The sequence below is a fragment of the Typopeltis vanoorti genome, chromosome 14 (genome assembly GCF_054136105.1).
Source record: "Typopeltis vanoorti isolate ZY-2024b chromosome 14, IOZ_Tvanoo_1.0, whole genome shotgun sequence".
In the NCBI taxonomy this organism is placed as follows: Eukaryota; Metazoa; Arthropoda; class Arachnida; order Uropygi; family Thelyphonidae; genus Typopeltis; species Typopeltis vanoorti.
In genome coordinates, this window is record NC_143562.1 from 61,443,377 (window position 1) to 61,464,382 (window position 21,006).

General features: G+C 36.2%; 1 protein-coding gene across 2 annotated transcripts in view; it reads left to right on the forward strand.

Moving 5' to 3' along the window:
- The window catches only part of LOC150099531 (phosphatidylcholine:ceramide cholinephosphotransferase 1-like), a 122,068-nt gene that overhangs the window by 50,273 nt on the left and 50,789 nt on the right, over nucleotides 1–21,006 (forward strand). For both annotated transcript variants that reach the window (XM_090404524.1, XM_090404523.1), the window contains exon 3: nucleotides 18,758–18,875. In XM_090404524.1, the coding sequence (XP_090260650.1) occupies nucleotides 18,758–18,875 (118 nt within the window). The remainder of the gene's footprint in view (nucleotides 1–18,757; nucleotides 18,876–21,006) is intronic.

Below are 21,006 nucleotides of genomic sequence, written 5' to 3' on the forward strand. Positions count from 1 at the left end.
AAAAAACAAATTTATAATTTCACAATTACTTTAATTTTTCAACATAATCTCCCTTAAGACTAATATATTTATTCCAGCAATGCTCCAACACCATTATGCCGTCCCTGTAGTGGTTCTCAGTAAAACCTGCAAAATATCCCTCTACAGCTGCAATCACCTCTTGATTCAAAGAAAATCTGACCAGCGAGGAAGATTTTTAGTTTTGGGAACAGATAGAAGTCAGAGGGAGCCAAATCTCGGGAATAGGGTGGGTTTGCACTATGAGGATTTCAACAACCTCATAGTGCAAATCCCTTAATTTTCTCATTGCCAAAACACCTTTGTGGGCAGGTGCATTGTCCTGATGAAAGATGATTTTTTTTTCTTCTGCAAATCAGGTTTTTTCTCACGAATTTTTTTCGTCTAGCCTGGTTAAAAGATCGGTATAATATTCTCCGGTTATTGTTTTACCCTGTTCAAGATAATAAACAAAATTCTTTTAGCATCCCAACATACACCGATGCCATGACCTTGTCTTATTTGGCACTGAACAACTGACTTCTGTCCACTGTTTTGACTGCTGTTTGGATTCTGGCGTGTACTGGTGAATCTAATCTCATCCATAGTAATAAATCGATGCACAAAATCGGTTTTATTCTTGTTAAAATGCTCCAAGCATTGTTCAGAGATTTTCATTTGAGTGTGTTTTTGATCTGCGTGGCACCCATCTTGCGCAAAGCTTTTTCATTTGCAATTCTTCATGCAAAATATCATATTCCCACGTTCTTTTGAAATGCCTATAGTCTCAGCAATTTCATGCACTTTGACTCACCTGTCATCCAATACCATATTGTGCACTTGATCAATGATTTCTGATGTTACACTTTTTGGATGTCCTTCACGTGGATCATCTTCAAGGCTGGTATGGCTTTTATGAACTTCGAATGAATTTCTTCTGGTGTTAAACCTTCTTTTACAAAGAATTTTATAACCACAATACTCGGTTTTATCTGTTTCAAAGGATACAGACAACACTTTGGCTTCTGACAGCTCTATAAAAAAACTACTTGATAGAATGACTAGCAATTTCACATGGATGCTTATGGCAGATGTACCAACTTGGAAAAAAAAAAGACTTGCCAATAGTGTTGCCATTTATGGTTGAGGTCGAGAACTTTTCAGACCACTCATGTACAAATCCCATAGTTAAACATTGTGGGTGGGGAGAATGAAATGTCACACATCAATCAAAATTTATTCTATCAAGAATCATAGAATCTGTTTTAGCAGCTGCATTTTTGTATTTGCCAGATTTCACTAAATTCATACCAGTGTGTTTTTAATTCAAGTCGTAATAATTTAAAAAGTTTGATTCACTCATAAGCTGCATTAGGACCAGAGCTCATGATGTCTATGACACAGATAAATTTGTCATTACATTTGGTCGTCCATTAACACAGTGCGCTTTTTGCTTTATCAAAAGGAGACGTGATAATAATAAATTTAGTTTAATCCTTTACCCAAGTGTAGGCAAACAAAGTTTGCTCCTGAAGTAGTTCCGGACTGAGGCAACTCGTAGCAAAGGTGGATCGAGCTCTCATCACTCCTTGTCTCAGTATCTCCCATAATGCTATGGTAGATACTGAGTAACATTACCCAGACCGGTTTCGACCTTTATTGAGGTCTCGTCAGTGGAAGGCAAAGCCAGAAGTGGTGATACTAAGGCAGAAGCAATGGAGTGGTCATATTTACTTATACGAGTTGCCAAAAGGTGTACCATTATTAATTTACTCTGGATTTAGAGAAAGATGTTGGAAGTTTATTTTCCACTTGGTAATGTAGGCAAACAAAGTTTGCACCTGAAGAAGTGGGGGGGGGGGGAAGGATCTGACTTTGCAGTTTCTTTCAAAAAGGTACCAATTGTAGATTTATTTTCTTCACAGCGAAGAGGCCATCGACCCTTATCTCCTAAAACAATTTTATTATTACTAAAGTGGACAAAGGAAAGGTTGTTGTTCAAGATGAGAAAAATGGCATTATTATTTTGAGACTTTCTATAGGTCCCTTGCATTCGATCCTGTTAGTAGCCAGTTATTATTATTATTGTTCCGGGAAACTCCAAGGAGTCGACAGACTCATCGAGGGAGGCCCTAACATCATGTCAAGAACAACTATTCCACATTCACACAGTATCTATCATACCTTGCCTTGAACTCATTCAGTCGTAGCACCCACAACAGACTCTGGAAGCTTATTCCACCCATTTACCACTCTCCAAGTAAAGAACCTAGCTATAACACCCTTGTCAACCACGCTCTTGCCCAGCTTCCATGCATGGCCCCTAGTCCTCCCACCACCAGTCATATTTTCAAAAATATCTTCTGGATCAATCTTATAAAAACCCTTCAGTAATTTGAATGTCTCAATCATATCACCCCTTCTTCGCCTATCGTCCAATTTCTGCAACCCACAAATCTTCAACCTATTCTCATAAGGTTCATTCCACAGACCTGCTATCATCTTGGTCACTCGTCTCTGGACCCTCTCCACTTCCTCCCCATCACGAAGAAACCCTGGTGCCCATAGCTGGGCACAGAAGTCCAGATGGGGTCTTATCAAGGCTCGATACAGAGGAACAACAACTTGTTCGTCTCTGCATGTTAAAGTATTTTTCAGAAGCCAAGTGATTTGGTGAGCTGTTTTAGTTACTTTTGCAATGTGCCCCTTAAACTTCAACTCCCTATCCACCAACACTCCCAAATCCCTGGCCTCATCAATATCCTGGAGTATGATTCCACCAATGCGATATACTGCTGCTGTTCTTTTCACCCCAAAGTGCATAACCTTACACTTTGCCACATTAAATTCACATCCATTTTTCCTAGCCCAGTCCTCCAAACTATCCAAATCATCCTGTAAAATTTTGACATCTTGTGCACTCACAATTGCTCTACCCAACTTTGCATCATCAGCAAACAAGTGAACACTTCCTCTCAGATTCTTTCCAATATCATTGATGAACAAATTGAAAAGCAGTGGTCCAAGAACAGAGCCCTGTGGCACTCCACTAGTCACAAGATGTCTTTTAGACTCCACTCCTGAATAAACCACTCTTTGATATCTCTCCTTCAACCACCCTCTTATCCATCTCACCAACCCTATATCTATGCCCATCTGCTCCAGTTTACTGATTAGGGTTCCATGTGGTATCCTATCAAAGGCCTTGGCAAGGTCCAGTAGTATCACTATAAACCCATTACCCCTATCCAGTTCAGCCGTCACTGTGTTATAAAACGTGAGCAAGTTACTGAGGCGTGATCTACCCTTCACAAAACCATGTTGTCCCCCATACAATATCCCATTTTCATCTATCCAATCCTGTATTCTTTTCTTGACTAATTTCTCTAAGACCTTGACAATGATTCCTGATATGCTAATCGGTCGGTAATTTACAACAGCAGTCTTGGAACCACCTTTATGCAGTGGAACTATTTTCCCCTCTTTCCACCCACTCGGGACTAACCCAGACCCGAGACTCAAATTAAACAAAATGGTCAAGTGTACTGACAATTCTTTAGCTGCTTCTCGTACAACACGAGCTGGTATACCATCCAATCCCACAGATGTATTGACATTGAGGTTATGCAATAGACTACTCACCTCCACTTCATTAACCACAATTCCCGTATAATCTACTGGTTTATTCGTTTCTGCAATGTCACCACCTGGATGATATACTTTTGCGAAGTGCTCACTCAGTAACTCAACTATCTCAACTGATTCAGTTACCTCCCTACCATCAGCATTCTTTAAAATCAATCTGCCATGTACATTTTTCCTTTTACTTGCTACATATCTAAAAAAACTGTTTAGGATTCTCTTTAGCCTGCATGGCTAAAGAGAATCCTCAAACAATTCATTCAGGTCTTCTATCATTTCCATTTTATCTCCTTTCAAATCATTCGTACCTGCCACAACAATCATTTCTTTCACCCTTTCCTTTTGCTCTCTAATAGACGCAGTTACGTCCTTTATGGTCGCACCAGGTTGGTACGATTTTGTCAAATCCTCTACTAACACACCTCGTACTAACGAGTCTCCATACAGCACTCTATCCTTCATTTTGTTCATGTTCACATTCATACGTCTATTTTTCCTGTCATACCTTTTATTATTGGTTGGTTCATTCAGTCTACTTTTGTTCATGCACTCTAGCTGCTGTTTTGCTCTTTCTATCGCACTATTCAACAACGCGATCTCATTCAATGCATCTATCTCATCTTTTTTGTTCTCTGAGAAACCATTTATACTATCATTCACACTTTCTACATTCACACTCTCACAATTTTCATGTACAACCTTGCCGTTTCTTGTCATATCCCTATTTCCTTCATTCTGAAGGTTGACAAAAATATCACACTCACGATCCGAAATACACTTCAATTCCTCATTCTCCCTACATTTTCTACACACATTCAATCCTTTATTATCATCTAACCACACTCCGACCGCACTCCGCAAAGCGTACATTTCACAGCTAGTACACAGACTCATTTCTTTTATGCTACCGTTCTTTGATAACGATGTCGAACCTTCATTACTGGCCGCCATTTTCCTTCGCACAGGTGCCATCCTTATTTGCAACGTGTTTTGTCAAATTATACGTTATAACACACCAAAAGTAGACGCACTAAAATACGCAAGGCAAACAAAACAAAACTACACAATATTAAGTAATTTGTATCGATAACTGAAAATGATACTTATCTTATCTGGAGCTTGCACGAACACTACACATTACGAATTCATCTAGCGGCGACTTCCCGACATAGATTATGTTATAAAACACTTTAGTACACTAACCACGCTAATAAAGCTCCAATAATATACCAAAATTACACACTTAAGTCCATTAAATTGAATCCAAAACACCAATAAATCAATAAAAATCGCAAATCTCTCAGGAGCTCTCCAATAGCATGTCTGTTCACCAGCTAGCCTCGACACCCAAAATCAAAATCAGTTGATTGAAGAATGAAAGAAAAATCTTAACCTTTAGTCCACCTAGATTATATGGTCTTCTGAAAGTTTATAAACCATGTACTTCATTAAGAATGTCAGTCGTTGACTGCATAGGATATTGCACTTATCTAATTTACTTGCCAATTCTACTATATCTTCAACTTAAACACTGGATTTTAAAAATAAAATTTATCAGACGCTATTAATTTACTCTGGCAGCGGTTTCCAACTGATATTGTTTAAAGCATTTGGTTTTGTCATACACTTCAGTTATTTCACCTTTCAAAACAACTATCAGCAAACTGAAGGAACAGCTTTGTGCATTCCTATCTATTTCTCCAACCATTTCCACCTTCATGCAATACTTGGAACATCTCCTTGATAATAATTTCACCTAGACCTACACATTGTTCTGACATTTGCTCTTCCTCTGAGTTTTTTTCAAAATAAAAGCACTTTTTCCTAGGATCCAACTAGCTTTTTTTTTTTTTTTTTTAGATCTAATTTTGTCAACCAGATAGGAGCTTATAGGATTTCTCTTTTTTAGGAAGACTCGTAAGTCACACTATCCATGCCGATAAGGTCTTAATGGTTGCAGTTATAAAAGGCTGCGACTATTAAACCTTATTACATTATGCTTGTTCATGTTCTTCTGATGAACTTTTACAGAAAGAATTACAGCATAATGAATCTCATCAAATGATTTTAATGAGATTCTTTCATCACAAAAGCATTTATCAGTTATGAAATATGTTCCTCTTTTAATCTAGAAAAGCAAAAAAAATTCCTATCCCTCATGTTCAAGGCATTTCTGAATGTGCATAGCAAGGGTGGGTGTCCCTTGACCTCATCTGATGCTCCAATTCATCCCACAAATGTTCAGTAGGGTTGAGATCAGGTCTCTTAGGAGACCAGCCAAGCATGGTGATGTTCATGTCCACAAATCATGCAGTTACAGTAGCAGCCTTATGAAATGGTCTTGCTGAAAGAGAGTGATCAGTTCCATAGAAATGCCACAAAGTAGGAAGCATTGCATTGTCCAGAATGTTCAGCTACTTCTTGGAGTTCATTGTTCATGGCACCACAAACATAGATCTGAGCCAAACCAGGACCATACCATCACTCTGACACTTCTGAATTTCATAGTTGGGTTATGCACTTTGGTAAGAGATGTTCACCAAGCATCTGACACACCCATGCCTGTCCATCTGCTTAATAGAGGATGTAGCACGATTCATTGCTCCATAACACAGCTTTTCAAGCTTCCATGTCCTGCTGTACATGCTCTTTGCCCCACAGAAGATGATGCTGTGTGTTGGTTCAGGTAATGTGGGGACTTGCATATTGCAATCCTACCATGGAAGGCCTATGTTGTAAGCCTTGGTTCTGAATGTTTTTGTGCAGATTTTTGATGCCTGGAACTTCATATTCAGCATGTAGGCCAACGAATGGTGGTTTTTAAAATATCATTCTTCGTAGCACTCTACGGACATGTTCAGTGAGGGTGGTGGATTGTCTACTTTGTGGGTAGCACTTGCAGTTGACTGTACTTTCATCTCAGTATATCACTGATTGTTGGCCTGGAATGGCCCAATTTGCCAAACAGATAGGCCTACAATATGGCATCCTATCACAATACCTCTTTCAACCTCTGTCAGTTCCCTTCTTGCAGCCATTTTGCCCTAGGCACAGTTGCACTAACTTTGGAGCATCATATTCCTTTAATTTATTTTGGTTACAAACACGTCACTTGTTAAATGACACTATGCACCTTGCCCATGGAGGTGTCTGTTGAATTCTTTTCAACGTGTATATCCCTTTTATGGAAGATAGGAAAGATTATCTGATTTAAAAAATATTAACTTATATACTTTTTTTTTTTAAGAAAAATATTGACGACTCTCTTACAGTAGCTACTGAGTTGCTACTTTTTAGAATTTTCTGTTATGATTTGATTGCTGTTCTGTACTGAAGATGCCTATAAAAGTATGCCAAAAATTCTTAAGATAATTTTTTGATGTGAGTGTCTTAAATTTTATAATTTTTATCTTATGTCAACTCATGGTATTCCAATATTGAAATAAGAGGAAACTATCTGTGTCAGTGAAGAAATAAATTATTAATTCAAGTCCTCCACAAATGCAGCTCTCATAGAACCTTTATGCAAAGAAAGGTAGCACGATCAAAACCCTGAACAGAAAGAAAGTTTTCCCTTCCTTGGGAAATAGTCCTTTTCCATGAATGCCATAATCAAATTAATAATTCTAAAAACTATTACTCTGCTTTCAAGTTACTTAGTACCTTAGTGAATTTTAGACCAGGTCACTTTCATGTAATGAAAGACTTTTCTTTCATTGAGTCTAGTTATCTCTTCTGCTTGTTAAAATTGAAAGGCTTAATGAAAATGAAGAAAAGTCTTAACCACTAAATACTACAGCGAAAATTTTATGCTAAATAAAATTTCATGTAATTCTTTCTTTTAAGGTTACATGGTCATCAGCATTCATGGTGAAGAATTTATGGAGACAGAAATAGATGGAATAATTACTTTATATATTATTTTCTTAATTATAAATAAAGTTTCAACCTCTGTATTGAGGTCATCATCAGGAAAACTTGCATATGTACAGGACAAAAGCTACAAGACACTTTATTGTTTACCCTAGCCTGACCTCTGGTGGAAAAAAAATAAATACTTTAAATCAAAAAAATTACTGAACAAAATATTAAAAATTAATTAAACACAAAATAAAATAAACTTTTCATACATATTAGTATAATAATATACCAGTGATTAAAAAAGGTTTTTATAGCGGTACTACATGAAACAATTTCTAAAGTTCTCTCATATTAAAATTTTCTTTTGCTAGGTATTGTTTTGGATGCTATATGCGTTGAAGATGAGTCTCTCCAGATTTCAAATTCTGTGGAACAGAATTTGAAAACAATCTCTTCCTTTTCTAGACACACTTGTTACTTACCTTTCCTCAGATGGCCTCCCCTTCATGGTCTACTTGCAAACCTATACACACACACAGGCCAATACATACATAAAAATTCATACTGCCATCCAACACAATAAAACTAGGAGTATCAGCATCCTCAAACACATAGCCTTAAGAATTTGTTCCAATGAGTAGGTGATGAACAAAGAATATGAAATTATTAGCCAAACATCTGTAAAAATAAAATAAAAAAGACTACAATAAAAAAAAGCAGTTCAAAAGATCCTACACAAAAATACCATTAAAAGCAAAAAAGGTCTTCACAAATACCTCTCACCGAACATTTATACGGAGAAAGCTTTGAAATCTTGCTTCGCCATCCAAAGCTGAACAGAAGTGGGCTTCTCTCTCTCTCCTATGGAGAAATAGTCCTTCTCCATATGTGCCTTAGTCAATAGTTCATATATGGAATTGATAACTTCTCATTTCAATTTATGCAGTTAGAAACTTAGTGTATTTTAGACCATGATACTGTTATGTATGAGCAGGTCACATGTTTTCTGGTGTTCTGTTCTACTTTAATTTGAAATCCATCAGGGGTGAATGCTGGTTTTGAAATTCAGGCTTGCTCTTGTTATCATTCAGGAAGTGAGAGGTGTGATTGAAATCTGATTAGCGGATTAATCCCTTAACATACAAAGATGTCTGTGACACGTCTTTTGTTTATTGCACCAAAATTGATTTTGAATTTTGGTTTCATATAAATACAACCGAATATAGACGCTAGACAATCTTGTGCCTATTTACTTTCAGCCAAGAAAAGTTGCCAACGGCGTGTATCGGCTATTTCGTTTGCGTTTGCACAAATTCATTATTTTTCAAATAACGATGAATTTGATCCAGCAAATCACCCTCGCCCAAAACATTGGCAGAAAAACGACTGCTTTCCGATTTTTAATTGGTACGTTAAGGGTTTAATGAATTACTGACCATTTAAAACTATGTATTTAGAAATTTATGCACACTTAATCATACAAATACAACACTTATTTTACAAATGATATTCTGTCTTTTTCAATTTAGCTCATCTACTTGAATACAAATTTAATCCTATGGTTCTTCTTTATGAACTATCAATAAAAAGTTGGTTGTAACTTAATTTTCCTAAGCAACATGCACACTTGTAAAGGCTGGCTAGAGCTGCTTTCATTGCATATGGCCTGTGTTTAAGAAGGCAGTGGAAATGGCTATGTGCACGCATGAAATCACAGTGCTGCAGCTAGGACCTGGAAGCTCGTACAACTGAGCATGCCAAGGTAGCTTTGACTAGACGAGCAAGCATCGGCCTTCGATAACGCAAAGCTCAATTATTGCTGCACAAGCTTAAAACGTTTTCTGTCTACAAAAATAAAAGCCTAAATGGAATGCTTATAAATGCATGCATTTATTAACAAATAAATACTACTTCTTTCTCAATTAATGAGCTTGCACAGCAAGCATGGAGAATTCGCCACTGAAATCCATACTGAAAATGCTCTAGATACCGTAGTTAATTATTTAAATTTGGTTCTTGTAGTTATTGAAAACTGCTGCAAAACTTTTTTTTTCTGAATAAGTCAACCATTGTTTTTCTCATATGGTTTAGTCAGTATAGTTTTCGGAAACAAAACTATATGGGACTAGTGAAAATTAATTTGCTAATTAAATATTTATATACTGACAATTTGCAGTCTTAAGCTAGCAAAACTGGCATATAATGAGTGTGCATCTTGAAAGACATGCATATTTAGACTTAAGGTTAACATAAAAAATGTAGGGTGGTCATAATTAAACTTCCCATATTCAGAACTTTATGTAGCTTGATCTAACAACTGGTAGGGACTAAGATATGGGAAGGATTCTCACAGATACATAACTCTGACAAGACCAGTAACTTGTTCAATTTCCACATGGAAATATTGTGATAATGATTAAGAGAGACCTCCAGGGAGGCACATACTACATGCATGAGCTATCATACTTATTCTTGAATTCATTCACATTTCTTGCACATAAAACATCCAATCCATTCCAATCACACACTACCAAATGAGAGAAAAAATTTAGCCCTCATCCCTTAGCAGCATTTATTCTTAGCTTCCAAGGATGCACTCTTGTCCTTTCCATAAACTGAAAGATTCCATCAACTGAAATCCTGTATGACCCTTTCAGAAGTTTGTATCTCAATCATATCATCCCCTCTCTCTTTCTCCCCTGTTTGCTAGTGTCTGCAGTCTACAAATTCTCAATCTGTGTTCATAATCAGTATTTCAATTCCACATTTTTAACACTCCTTTGTACCCTCCACTGTATCAGAATCACAACGGAGACCAGACCTGCACACAATAGTCCAAGGGGGTCTTATCTGGGCCTTGTAAAGAGACAGAAAAAAAAAGAGCTAAAACAATCTTTGCTACATGGTCCCTGAACTTCAGTTTGCTATCTACTAACACTCCAAGATCCCTAGCATCATCAGTTTCTTCTAACATAATCCCACCAATATAAGACATTGGATATCTAATTAAGCCAAAGTGCATGTTTAGACTTAGATGGATGTAGTTCAGTGTCAGTAAATTTACATTTACTGACACAACTACATCCTTTTCCACGCTCACAATTCCAGCCTGTTCAAATTATTCTGCAAGTTCAATGCTGTATATTGGCAGCATTCCTGATCACCCTACCTATCTTTGCATCATCATCAGCAAATCCTTTCCAATATCATTAATGTACAGATTGAATAACAGTGGAGACCAAGGACTGATCCTTGTGGTACACCACTAGTTATCTTAAATCTTGCACTCGCATCCCTCTATACCACTTTTTGATATCTGACAGTCAGCCATCCTAACCATGCTAATATTTTTTAATCCAGATCCATGTTCTCCAGTTTATGCAACAGTTCCATGCTGTATTCTGTCAGAAGCCTTAGCAAAATTGTCTAATTTTAATGGTAACATTATTATAGAATGCGAGAAAGTTGCTAAACATGACCTTCCCTTAGTAAACCCATGCTGTTCAAAGTAGAGATTCACTGTCAACCCATTTCTGAATGTGAGCCCTAACCAATTTTTTCCAAAATCTTCACCACTCTCGAGATAGATACTGATTGGGTGATAGTTTGATATATACTGTCTTTGCACCACTCTTGTGCAATGGGATTATCACACATTCTTTCCATTCCTGTGGAATCTTCCTTTTTCTGAGATACGAATTATATTGCCAGGGCAAAGGAATAACCAATTCAGGTGAGCATTCTTTTAGCACCCATGCTGATATCCCTATAGCTGAATTCTTATTCAGTTTGTGCAACAGCTCTAATACCTTTCTTTCATATACCTGCATTTCTTCAGAAGAGGTGGCAGTGAACTCGATGTTGTGTACACCAGCTTTTAGCAAAATGGGCATTCATTAGTTGAACAATTTCTTCTATGTCTTTCACTCTCACGCTATCTGCATTTTGAAGTTATTCTTTCATATTCATTCTTTTTTTTGCTTGCAGAGTCAGTTTCTTTTCATACTCACTTAGCTTTCCATAGAACAGTTGACTCTTCTAGTCCAATGCTTATATTTTTCATAATGGGCATCATCCTTATGTAGATGATATTCGTTCGCTATCATCCGTTTCTTATGAATCTTTTTCTTAATAAGATTACACATCCATTTGACTCATACCTGATTTTTTGAACTTTCGGGACACATTCTGATATGGCGTCATTTAAGTATTTTTTTAAAATCCTTCCCATGCTCTGTCGATATTCTTCCCATCCAGCAACCGATACTATTCCACTGAACTCATTATACTCCTCAGTTGGCCATAATTGCCTGCTTCTTAGTTTAGTAACCTTTTCTGAATGGAACATTTCTAAATGAGTACTGCATGATCATTGTCACCAACTGGAGGCAGAATAGTTGGGTCTTTAACTGAAACACCCTCTGACACTATAGTCAAATCTAACACGCTTTGACCTTAAGTTCCTTATGTCACATGCTGCTTGAGAAAGATGTCCTGCACCAACTCAATATGCTGAATGGTTTTGTCATTCTGCAACTTCAGTAATGTTGGGACAAGACTATTTTTATGCAAGATGGAGCACCTCCCCACATTGCATGACCAGTACAGCAGCTGCTACAGCATAACTTCACAGAAGAGTGATTAGTTGCCTCTTTCTGATTGCATGGCAATTTCTCCCCTGATATTACTTGATGCAATTTTTTGGTTGTGAGCCATTGTTGAAGGCCAGTGTCTTGATTCTCCCTATTGCAAATTTTCAGATTTTTTTTTTAAAGCATCCTTCCCATGTCTTGATTAGTCTCCTTTCCACATTTGGTGACATTCCAATTATTAGATCAAGCTACATATGCTCCAAATATAGGGGAAATTTAATTATGGCTACTCTGTACATCTGCCACAACTATGGTCAGTCAGGTCTAGCTGACCATACTTTATACAGGATCAGATGGAATAAAACTATTATGCTTAATTCCAGCAAATACATACTTGAAAAACTTTATTTTAATCAGCAGTGAATTTAAAAAAAAGCCTAATCATAATATGGTTGTTCAACTTCTCAAGATTTTGGAAACTAATTCTTAGTCCTCCCACCACAGTACCCATAGAGGGAATCTCCTCATAGGACTTTGGGCTTTAAATAGTCCTCCTTACATGTATTTTGTTTGTTTTTATGTGTTATTACAGTTTTAATATTGTATTTTTGAAGATGTCTCTAGCTGATGAAATATTAAAATTATAAAACTTGCTGCTTGATTATTTCTTTTTGTGTTCTATCCATTCCATTAAATTTTAGAATGATTGAAAGATACATTTGAATTTAAATTTAAATTTTAGAATACATGAAAGATATGAGGTCATTTCATTCTCAGTCTTCACTGATAATGAAATGACCTCAAAGAGAGAGATGTTGCACATAGGACTTTATTGAAATTAGCAATGTATTTCATACTGGAACAAAAGAGTTCATAACTGCAAATGCTGCTGTCTAGGATCCTATCAAAAAGAATCATTTTTGATATTTACATACAATGAGAATCTCAGCTTTTGTGCAGTTGTTCTGATTTAAATTTGAATGATATTTCACTCATCTGGCCTTGAACCTAAAAAAGAAAATTTGCTGCACCAAATTGCATGCATATGACCGAATACAGTAAGCCTTTTTATGTACAGTTTAATTTTTAATCGAACCCTTTGACATAGTGATCAGTAGAATGCATGGTTCCAATTCCATATATTCTTGGCATCTCTGAACTTGTAGGCAGAATCTTGATACATTTTCCTATCAACAAATTTCTGATCTGCCATCTATAAGAGATACTTTCATATCTTTCTCTAGATCAGGGGTTCCCAACCTTTTTGTTTCCTAGAGCACATTCTAAAATACCGGTAGGGTGACGGGCACCATCTATTTTTTCAAGCAAATTTTTTGAATTCTTTTGTTAAATGAATACATACAAAGTTTACATTATAATCAAATGTTTTATTACTTAAAAGTTTACGTTATATAAAAATTTAAATATAAATATATATATATATATATATATGCAAGTTAGTGTGAGTTTTGGCATTGCATTTCGTTGGCCAGTGCTTCATAATTAGGAGAATATGATGATATTCCAGTTCTTAAACTGGAATGAACAACTTCTAATGCGTGTCTACTTTACATTGTATACGTTTAATACTTGTCATGTGTCATTAATGCATGCGTCATATAGCATGCCATGAATTGTTGCGTGATTATTTCAAACTATACGGCACACGGTTGAACAGCGGCGGGCACACACAAATTGGTCGATGGGTGCCATGGTGCCCCGCGGGCATAAGGTTGGGAACCCCTGCTCTAGACGATGATTACCAATACTTTGGATATGCAGGTTATTCTGTGGAAGATTTTAGCAAACATCAATACTATGTTGAATATCCTAAACCTCAAGTCTGTTCTTACACGATAATGGTATTCAACACAGTATTCTTTGAAATAAGGCTTGCTTTCTCCATAGAAGCAGTTTTAAATATGAACAACTCTTTAGAAAGTTCTGAAACTTTTTAACATTAGTCTAATTTGAATTGATTGTCCTCTCCTTTTTTTTAGCATTTGGCAACCATTTCATTGGCAGATTATTTACTTTGTATTATGTCTGTTTGATATGCTTGTGTGTTCCATGCTGTATTTCATTTTGAAATATTTGTGCTTCTTTCATTAGTTATTTCCTGTTTCTAACATGTTTGCTCTCTGATATTTGAAATTGTTTGGAGATGAATTTTTGACTAAATGATTCAGTGACATAACTATAGTATGCTGAATGCACTAAACACTTTTAAAAATCAGCATAACAAATTAAAGTAAGCTCTGTTTATATGATGCCTCATTTTTGGTCCATGCTTTGGTCGTTCTGTTTGTTTTGGTCTGATTGAAATCAGAAAAATGATTTGATAAACTGAATGGCAGTTCTAAATACCTGAGTTTGGTAAATTACAGCAGCTAGAGAGGAATAACTGCTATTCATTAAAAACAAGATTTCAAAAATGAATCCAAATGGATCAGATGTCATCCCTGTTGATTGAATGGTTAATCATTTAACTGCTGAGAACGTTTTATTACGGGCTCGCAAATATACGCCTGCTTTACTTGAGTCCATATATGTGCGGTTGGCATGCCTCCCATATTCAGACAGTTTTTTAGTATGAAAAGAATCGTCATAAGATATTCAAACTTCACGGGTAGGTTCTTCCATCTATTGCCAACCAATTGAAGTTTATTTGTCTTGGGTTTCTGGCCTTGTATGACATCTAAAGAGAAATATTTGAACTGGTGCAACTAATCATATGCAGCATGATGCATAAACCACATGACTGCGGGGATTTCAGGGATGTCACAATATGATGTCTACCAGTAAATATCCGGGTTATCTTACTGATGATCAAATTGATGAATTGTTAACAACAAATGAGTCGGGAGAAGAATTGTCCAATTTAAGTGAATATCCTACTCATTGTGTACTTTAGATGAAGAAGATCCTGGTGATGTAAGTGTTACAAGCGAGCAAGATAGTGACAAAAGTCTTGATACAGACATGCGAATGCGTACCGAAGATGTATTATTCAAGTGGCGTGATGGTGCATTTACTCAAAGTGTACACTAATTTGATAGCAGTAATTCAGGAATAATCACAGGTAATATCACTGATTCTTCAGCTTTAGATATTTTTGAACAATTTTTTACTATATAACTAATGACAATAGCTGACAAAACAAACAAGTGTCATACCTTCACCACAAATAATAGACCATCTTCACGACTAAAACATTGGAAAAACACCCCTCAAGAACTTTATATTTTTCTAGCTATTACAAAAAACTATTTTTCCATCTTCTGGATATGATCATACTAAATTCTCACTGTCTCTATAATGTAAAATTTGGAAAAAAACAACTTAGCAGACTACTAACTCATGGTTATCAGGGAAATAATTCAAAAGTATCGTATCTCCAGAACAACAGGGAGGTTGAAAGGACGTCCATCACCTGGAGATCAACCACTGCATCTCAAAGAAAGGCATTTCCCTTCTCTTGTAACTTCTACTGAGAAGAAGAATGCAGCTCGAGTTTGTTATGTCTGTTCCAATACCACTCTTGAGCAGAAGAAGTGTCATGAGAGCCGGTATATGTGCACCAAATGTGACGTTGGACTCTGTGTACAGCCCTGTTTTGAAAAATATGCTAAATTTTTAGGATTTTCATAACCTGGCACTTGGTAGGCTTAGTAATAACTGTGTTGTAAATAATAGTGCTCTTTATATATTTTGATTAATTTCTACATAAATTAATGTGTGTAATTTTATAAAACTATTATTGCCACTTTTGTGAGTGAACAAGTGCATATCAAGAATGTATGATGCTGTCCAGACTTCTTACTTCAGTAAGAATTTTAATTGATTTTATTTATAAATTTTTTGCAAAATTAATTCAGCACATGGGACAATGTCAGTAGAATATAAAATCAGCAGTTAAAGGGGGTTGGTTGGGAGTCAAAAATTGAAGTTAAAGTGTAACCCTTTAAAGGAATTTAGGTTACAGCCTAAATTTTTTCCATTCAATTAGAATGGAGTTATTTCTATATATAATTTTGAAATACATTTTCCTTTACAAATAGTTCATTGGTAACAGCTTTTTTTTTTTTATTACAAATATTGAAATTAATACAATTTGTTGAGGAATAGCATGCATGTGCAGACATACAAAATGAATCTTAGTAATGAAGTTTTGAAGAATGCCTATTGCATTCTTCAAAACACCTAATGAATATTTTTAAATGGTATTAGAATCAAAGAATTTTGCAAACTATGAGACCCTTGCTATTATATTCCTTCCATTTAACAATTATCAGTTAAAATAGTGTATTAACAAGGGAAACCTTCCATTGTTGCTTTGTGTTAGTATTAAATTTGCATACATTTCTGCTCATTGACATTTTAGACTGTGGCATTCAACCCACACGTTTGATGCAGCTCACCAATGATTCTATTCTGGCTTGAGACAGTGGTAAGAAATTGAATTTAAACCTATATCAAGTCAGATCATTAATGGCATTGACTATATACGAGGGTGGTCTGAAAAGTTCTCGGCTTAACAATGAAAAAACAAATTAATAATTTCAAAATTACTTTTATTTTTCAACATAATCTCCCTTAAGACATACATTTATTCCAGTGATGCTCCAGCGCCATTATCCTGTCCCTGTAGTGGTTCTCAGTAAGATCTGCAAAATACCCCTCTATAGCTACAATTGCCTCTTGATTTGAAGAAAAGCGCTGACCAGGGAGGAAGAGTTTTAGTTTTGGGAAGAGATAGAAGTCAGATGGAGCCATATCTGGGGAATAAGGTGGATGTTCCAACAATTCATATTACAGCTCCCTTAATTTTCTCATTGTCAAAACACTTTTGTGGACAGGTGCATTGTCCTGATGAAAGATATATTTTTTTCTTCTGCAAACTGGCTTTTCTCAGATTTTTTTCATCTAGTCTGGTTAAAAGATTCGGAATAATGTTCCCCAGTTATTGTTTTACCCTTTTCAAGATAATTAATAAACAAAATGCCTTTAGCATCCCAATACACCAATGCCATGATGCTATTTAGCGCTGAACAACCAGCTTCTGTCCACTGTTTTGATTCTAGTGTGTAATGGTGAATTAGAGTCTCATCCATAGTAATAAATCGATGCACAAAATCAGTTTTATTCTTGTTAAAATTCTCCAAGCACTGTTTAGAGATTTTCATGCAAGTGCATTTTTGATGGGTTCTATGCTTGCTCAAAGCAGATTAAGAAATGGGCTGCCAAGTTTAAACATGGCGATACAAGCCTTGAAGATGATCCACATGAAGGACATCCAGAAATCATTGAACAAGTGCAGGATATAGTATTGGATGACCGGCGAGTCAAAGCGCGTGAATTATAAACCAAGATTTTCAATAACTGAATGAAAGAGGAGACTCATTCATATCCAAATAAACCAATTAAATGCTGAGACTTCATGCAAAATATATCCTACACATTCTTTTGAAATGCTTAGTCTCAGCATTTAATTGGTTTATTTGGATATGAATGAGTCTCCTCTTTCATTCAGTTATTGAAAATCTTGGTTTATAATTCACGCATTTTGACTCGCCGGTCATCCAATACCATATCCTGCACTTAATCAATGATTTCTGGACACGTTTTGGACGTCCTTCATGTGGATCATCTTCATGGCTGGTATGGATACGTTTAAACTTGGCAGCCCATTTCTTAATTGTCAAAAATGAAGGAGAAGAGTGCGATCAACTTTTATGAACTTCGAATGAATTTCCTTTTGGTGTTAAATCTTCTTTTACAAAGAATTTTATAACCGCATGATACTCAATTTTATCCGTTTCAAGGGATACACACAACACTTTTGCTTCAGATAGCTGTATAAAACAAACTACTTGATAGAATGACTTGCAATTTCACATGGATGCTTATGACAGAAGTACTAACTTACAAAAAAAAAAATCTTGCCGATAGTGTTGCCATCTATGGTCGAGACTGAGAACTTTTCAGACCACCCTCGTAAGTATTCAAGTACCCATGGGCATTGCAGAAATGCCCATGGTTGTTTTCTTTTCTTTTAAACCATCATTTACTTCCAATTTGTGTTCTGTAGACAAGAGAATATAAGATTGTTCAAAAATCTATTTATAACCTACATAGAAAATTACGCTGGTTCTCATAGTTTGAATTCATATTTCAAGCTATCTTAAAACTTGAAAGCAGTATAGCTTTCAGCTATCTGTCGCTTTCAAGAATGGCCATGTTATGTGTCAAAATACATTTGCCAGGAAACTTGTTCAAATGAAACTGAACACATCTAAAATGAAAATGCATATCACACAATCAGCTCTATTTTATTAGAAGTTAGTACGTCTTCTTGGAAACCCGAAGTTTAAAGTTTAAACTTCTTATTGGGACTGTATAAAATCCCAAACATTTCAATATGGGTTATTTTTGATAATACACTAGCAGAAAATTAGTATATAGTTAATTTTGATATATTTTACTTCTTTAAAATTAACGAAGTTGATGTTTTTTATATGCATTTAATTGGTTTATTTGGATATGAATGAGTCTCCTCTTTCATTCAGTTATTGAAAATCCTGTTCCATGTATGAAAGCTTAAATACTACTGATAATTTTTTTAAAATTAATATACAATTGTTGGTTTTCATACAATTTTTCAGGTTTATAATTCTACGGCGGTGTTTTATGATTATGGGAATCTTGTACTTCTTAAGAAGCATTACCATTTTTGTTACTCAGGTACCAGTGGCTAGTACTACCTATTTTTGTTCTCCAAAGGTAAGGATTTAAATGAAAATAGTTACTTATGGTGTGATTTTTGTAGTAGTTTATCCAATCCTGTTTATCTGGGGGATATTTGACCACTCAACACTTTACCAAGACTACAAAGAAAGCTGCGAAGCACACATCCACAACTTGAATCTGAACAAAAACGATTGCCTAAAACTTTCAATTTTGGGAAGTTATATTAGGTTATCCCAATACTAATGTTTTTATACTGTACTTGTTCAAACATATCTCAGCTTGTCTAAACATGAATTTTTAGAGCTTTATAAGTACTGCCAAGCTGAGACGGCCTCATTCTAGGGAATTCCACCTTGCAAGAACATTATACATTAGTTATTTAAATAACCCTTTATCACTATGGAGGTTACTGAAAAGCACATTAGCCCATCATGCTTTGAGTTCAAATAAATTGTGTAAGAAGTGTATGGTAATAATGTTTTCAATGTGCAAAAGTGCCAGTGATGGTTCCAAAAATTTTAACAAGGGGACTTTAGCTTGAAAGACTCCTCTTGCTCTGGACACTGTCTCTCTTGATAATATGCTGGAAGCCACTATTGCAAGAAATGCCAATGCAACTGTTGAAGATTTAACAAAACATAATCCATCGTCATATTCTGAATGTTTGGAATAATTACTTTGAAAGATTATGAAATGAGATAAGCAGATAGAACATTGGTAGAAAATATTCAAGATTAATGTAATCAGGAGTATGTCGATACCCAAGGTTAGAAAAACCATCAAAAAATTAAATGGGAAAAGGCAGCTGGAGTAGATTGCATTCATCCCGAAATGCTCAAAAACACATGTATTTAAGTCAAAATTTTACAGATATATAGCATTATGTAGGCCTAATTTCACATGAGGAGAGTAGAGCTGCATACCCATCCATTAAAAAAGCCAAATGTGAAAATTAGTGTTTTTCAGGTAAGATTTATGTGAAGAATATGTGATTATACTAAGTAAGACTTGGGGAAGAACAACCTGAGTTTAGGCCAGCTTCGAAGACAACTTGCAGAAAAACGTCAAAATGGTGACCACAGTTGGACCATCGACTACAGACAAGTTAAATTGATGCAAAAACCAAGTGACGCCACTAGCAGCCACCATGGGGACCAGTATGCAGGCACTGCATAGGAAATCTGCAAGACCCTTACCTGCCAAACATATGATTCACGAAACCCTACAAATCCACTTCACCAACATCCGTGGCCTAAACTCCAACCTTAATAGTGTCCGCTATCACCTGCTGTCTACCAAACCCCACCTACTCTTTCTGGCAGAAACTCAAATCTTGCCTCCCTCCAGCACTATTCATCTAAACCTTCCAGACTACACACTCTTTAACTCCTTTTAACCCAAGGTTGGAGTCTGTGCATACATTCGCTCTGACATACCTTGCCAGAGAGCACCCAACCTAGAATCGCCCAACTATGACCTTCTTTGGATCAAAATATCCCTACTCAACTCAGTCAGAGATAGCATATGAATTTATCACTCCCCTAATGCAACCAACCACTCTGAGCTCTTTTCCCTCTCCTTAAAAATCTTCTTTCTCCAGTCCCACTTTCCCAACAGCGAAATCATCCTCCTAGGAGATTTAATGTCCACAACACCAACTGGCTTTCCTTCTCCAGTTGTACAGATCTTGCGGGCAGAGATGCTGAAACATTCGCCTTCACTAATGACCTTGCACAACTAGTTCAGATGCCAACCAGAATACCTGACAACCCAAACCACTCTTCAAATACCCTAGACCTCTTCCTGACCAATGACCCTTCCAAATACACAGTGAATATAGAGGGTCTGCTAGGCAATTCTGACTGCAACCTAGTGTTTGTCTCCTCCCCCATGCAACAATGCTAACACAGCCACTCCCATACAAGAGTAGTTTGACATTAAAACAGTGCCAAGTGGGACAGCCTCTGCAATTTCTATGCCTTATTCCCATGGTTAGACTTGCTTCTGACCTTTCAACCCAAACTCATAACCAAAGTAATCCTCACTGGCATGGAATCGCACATTTCCCACAGTACTCTGACGTGCCATTTCCTAACTAAATCTTTCGTAAAACCCTGGTTTTCCGAAAGATCAGCCAAGGCTGTACAAATGAAAAACTAAACAT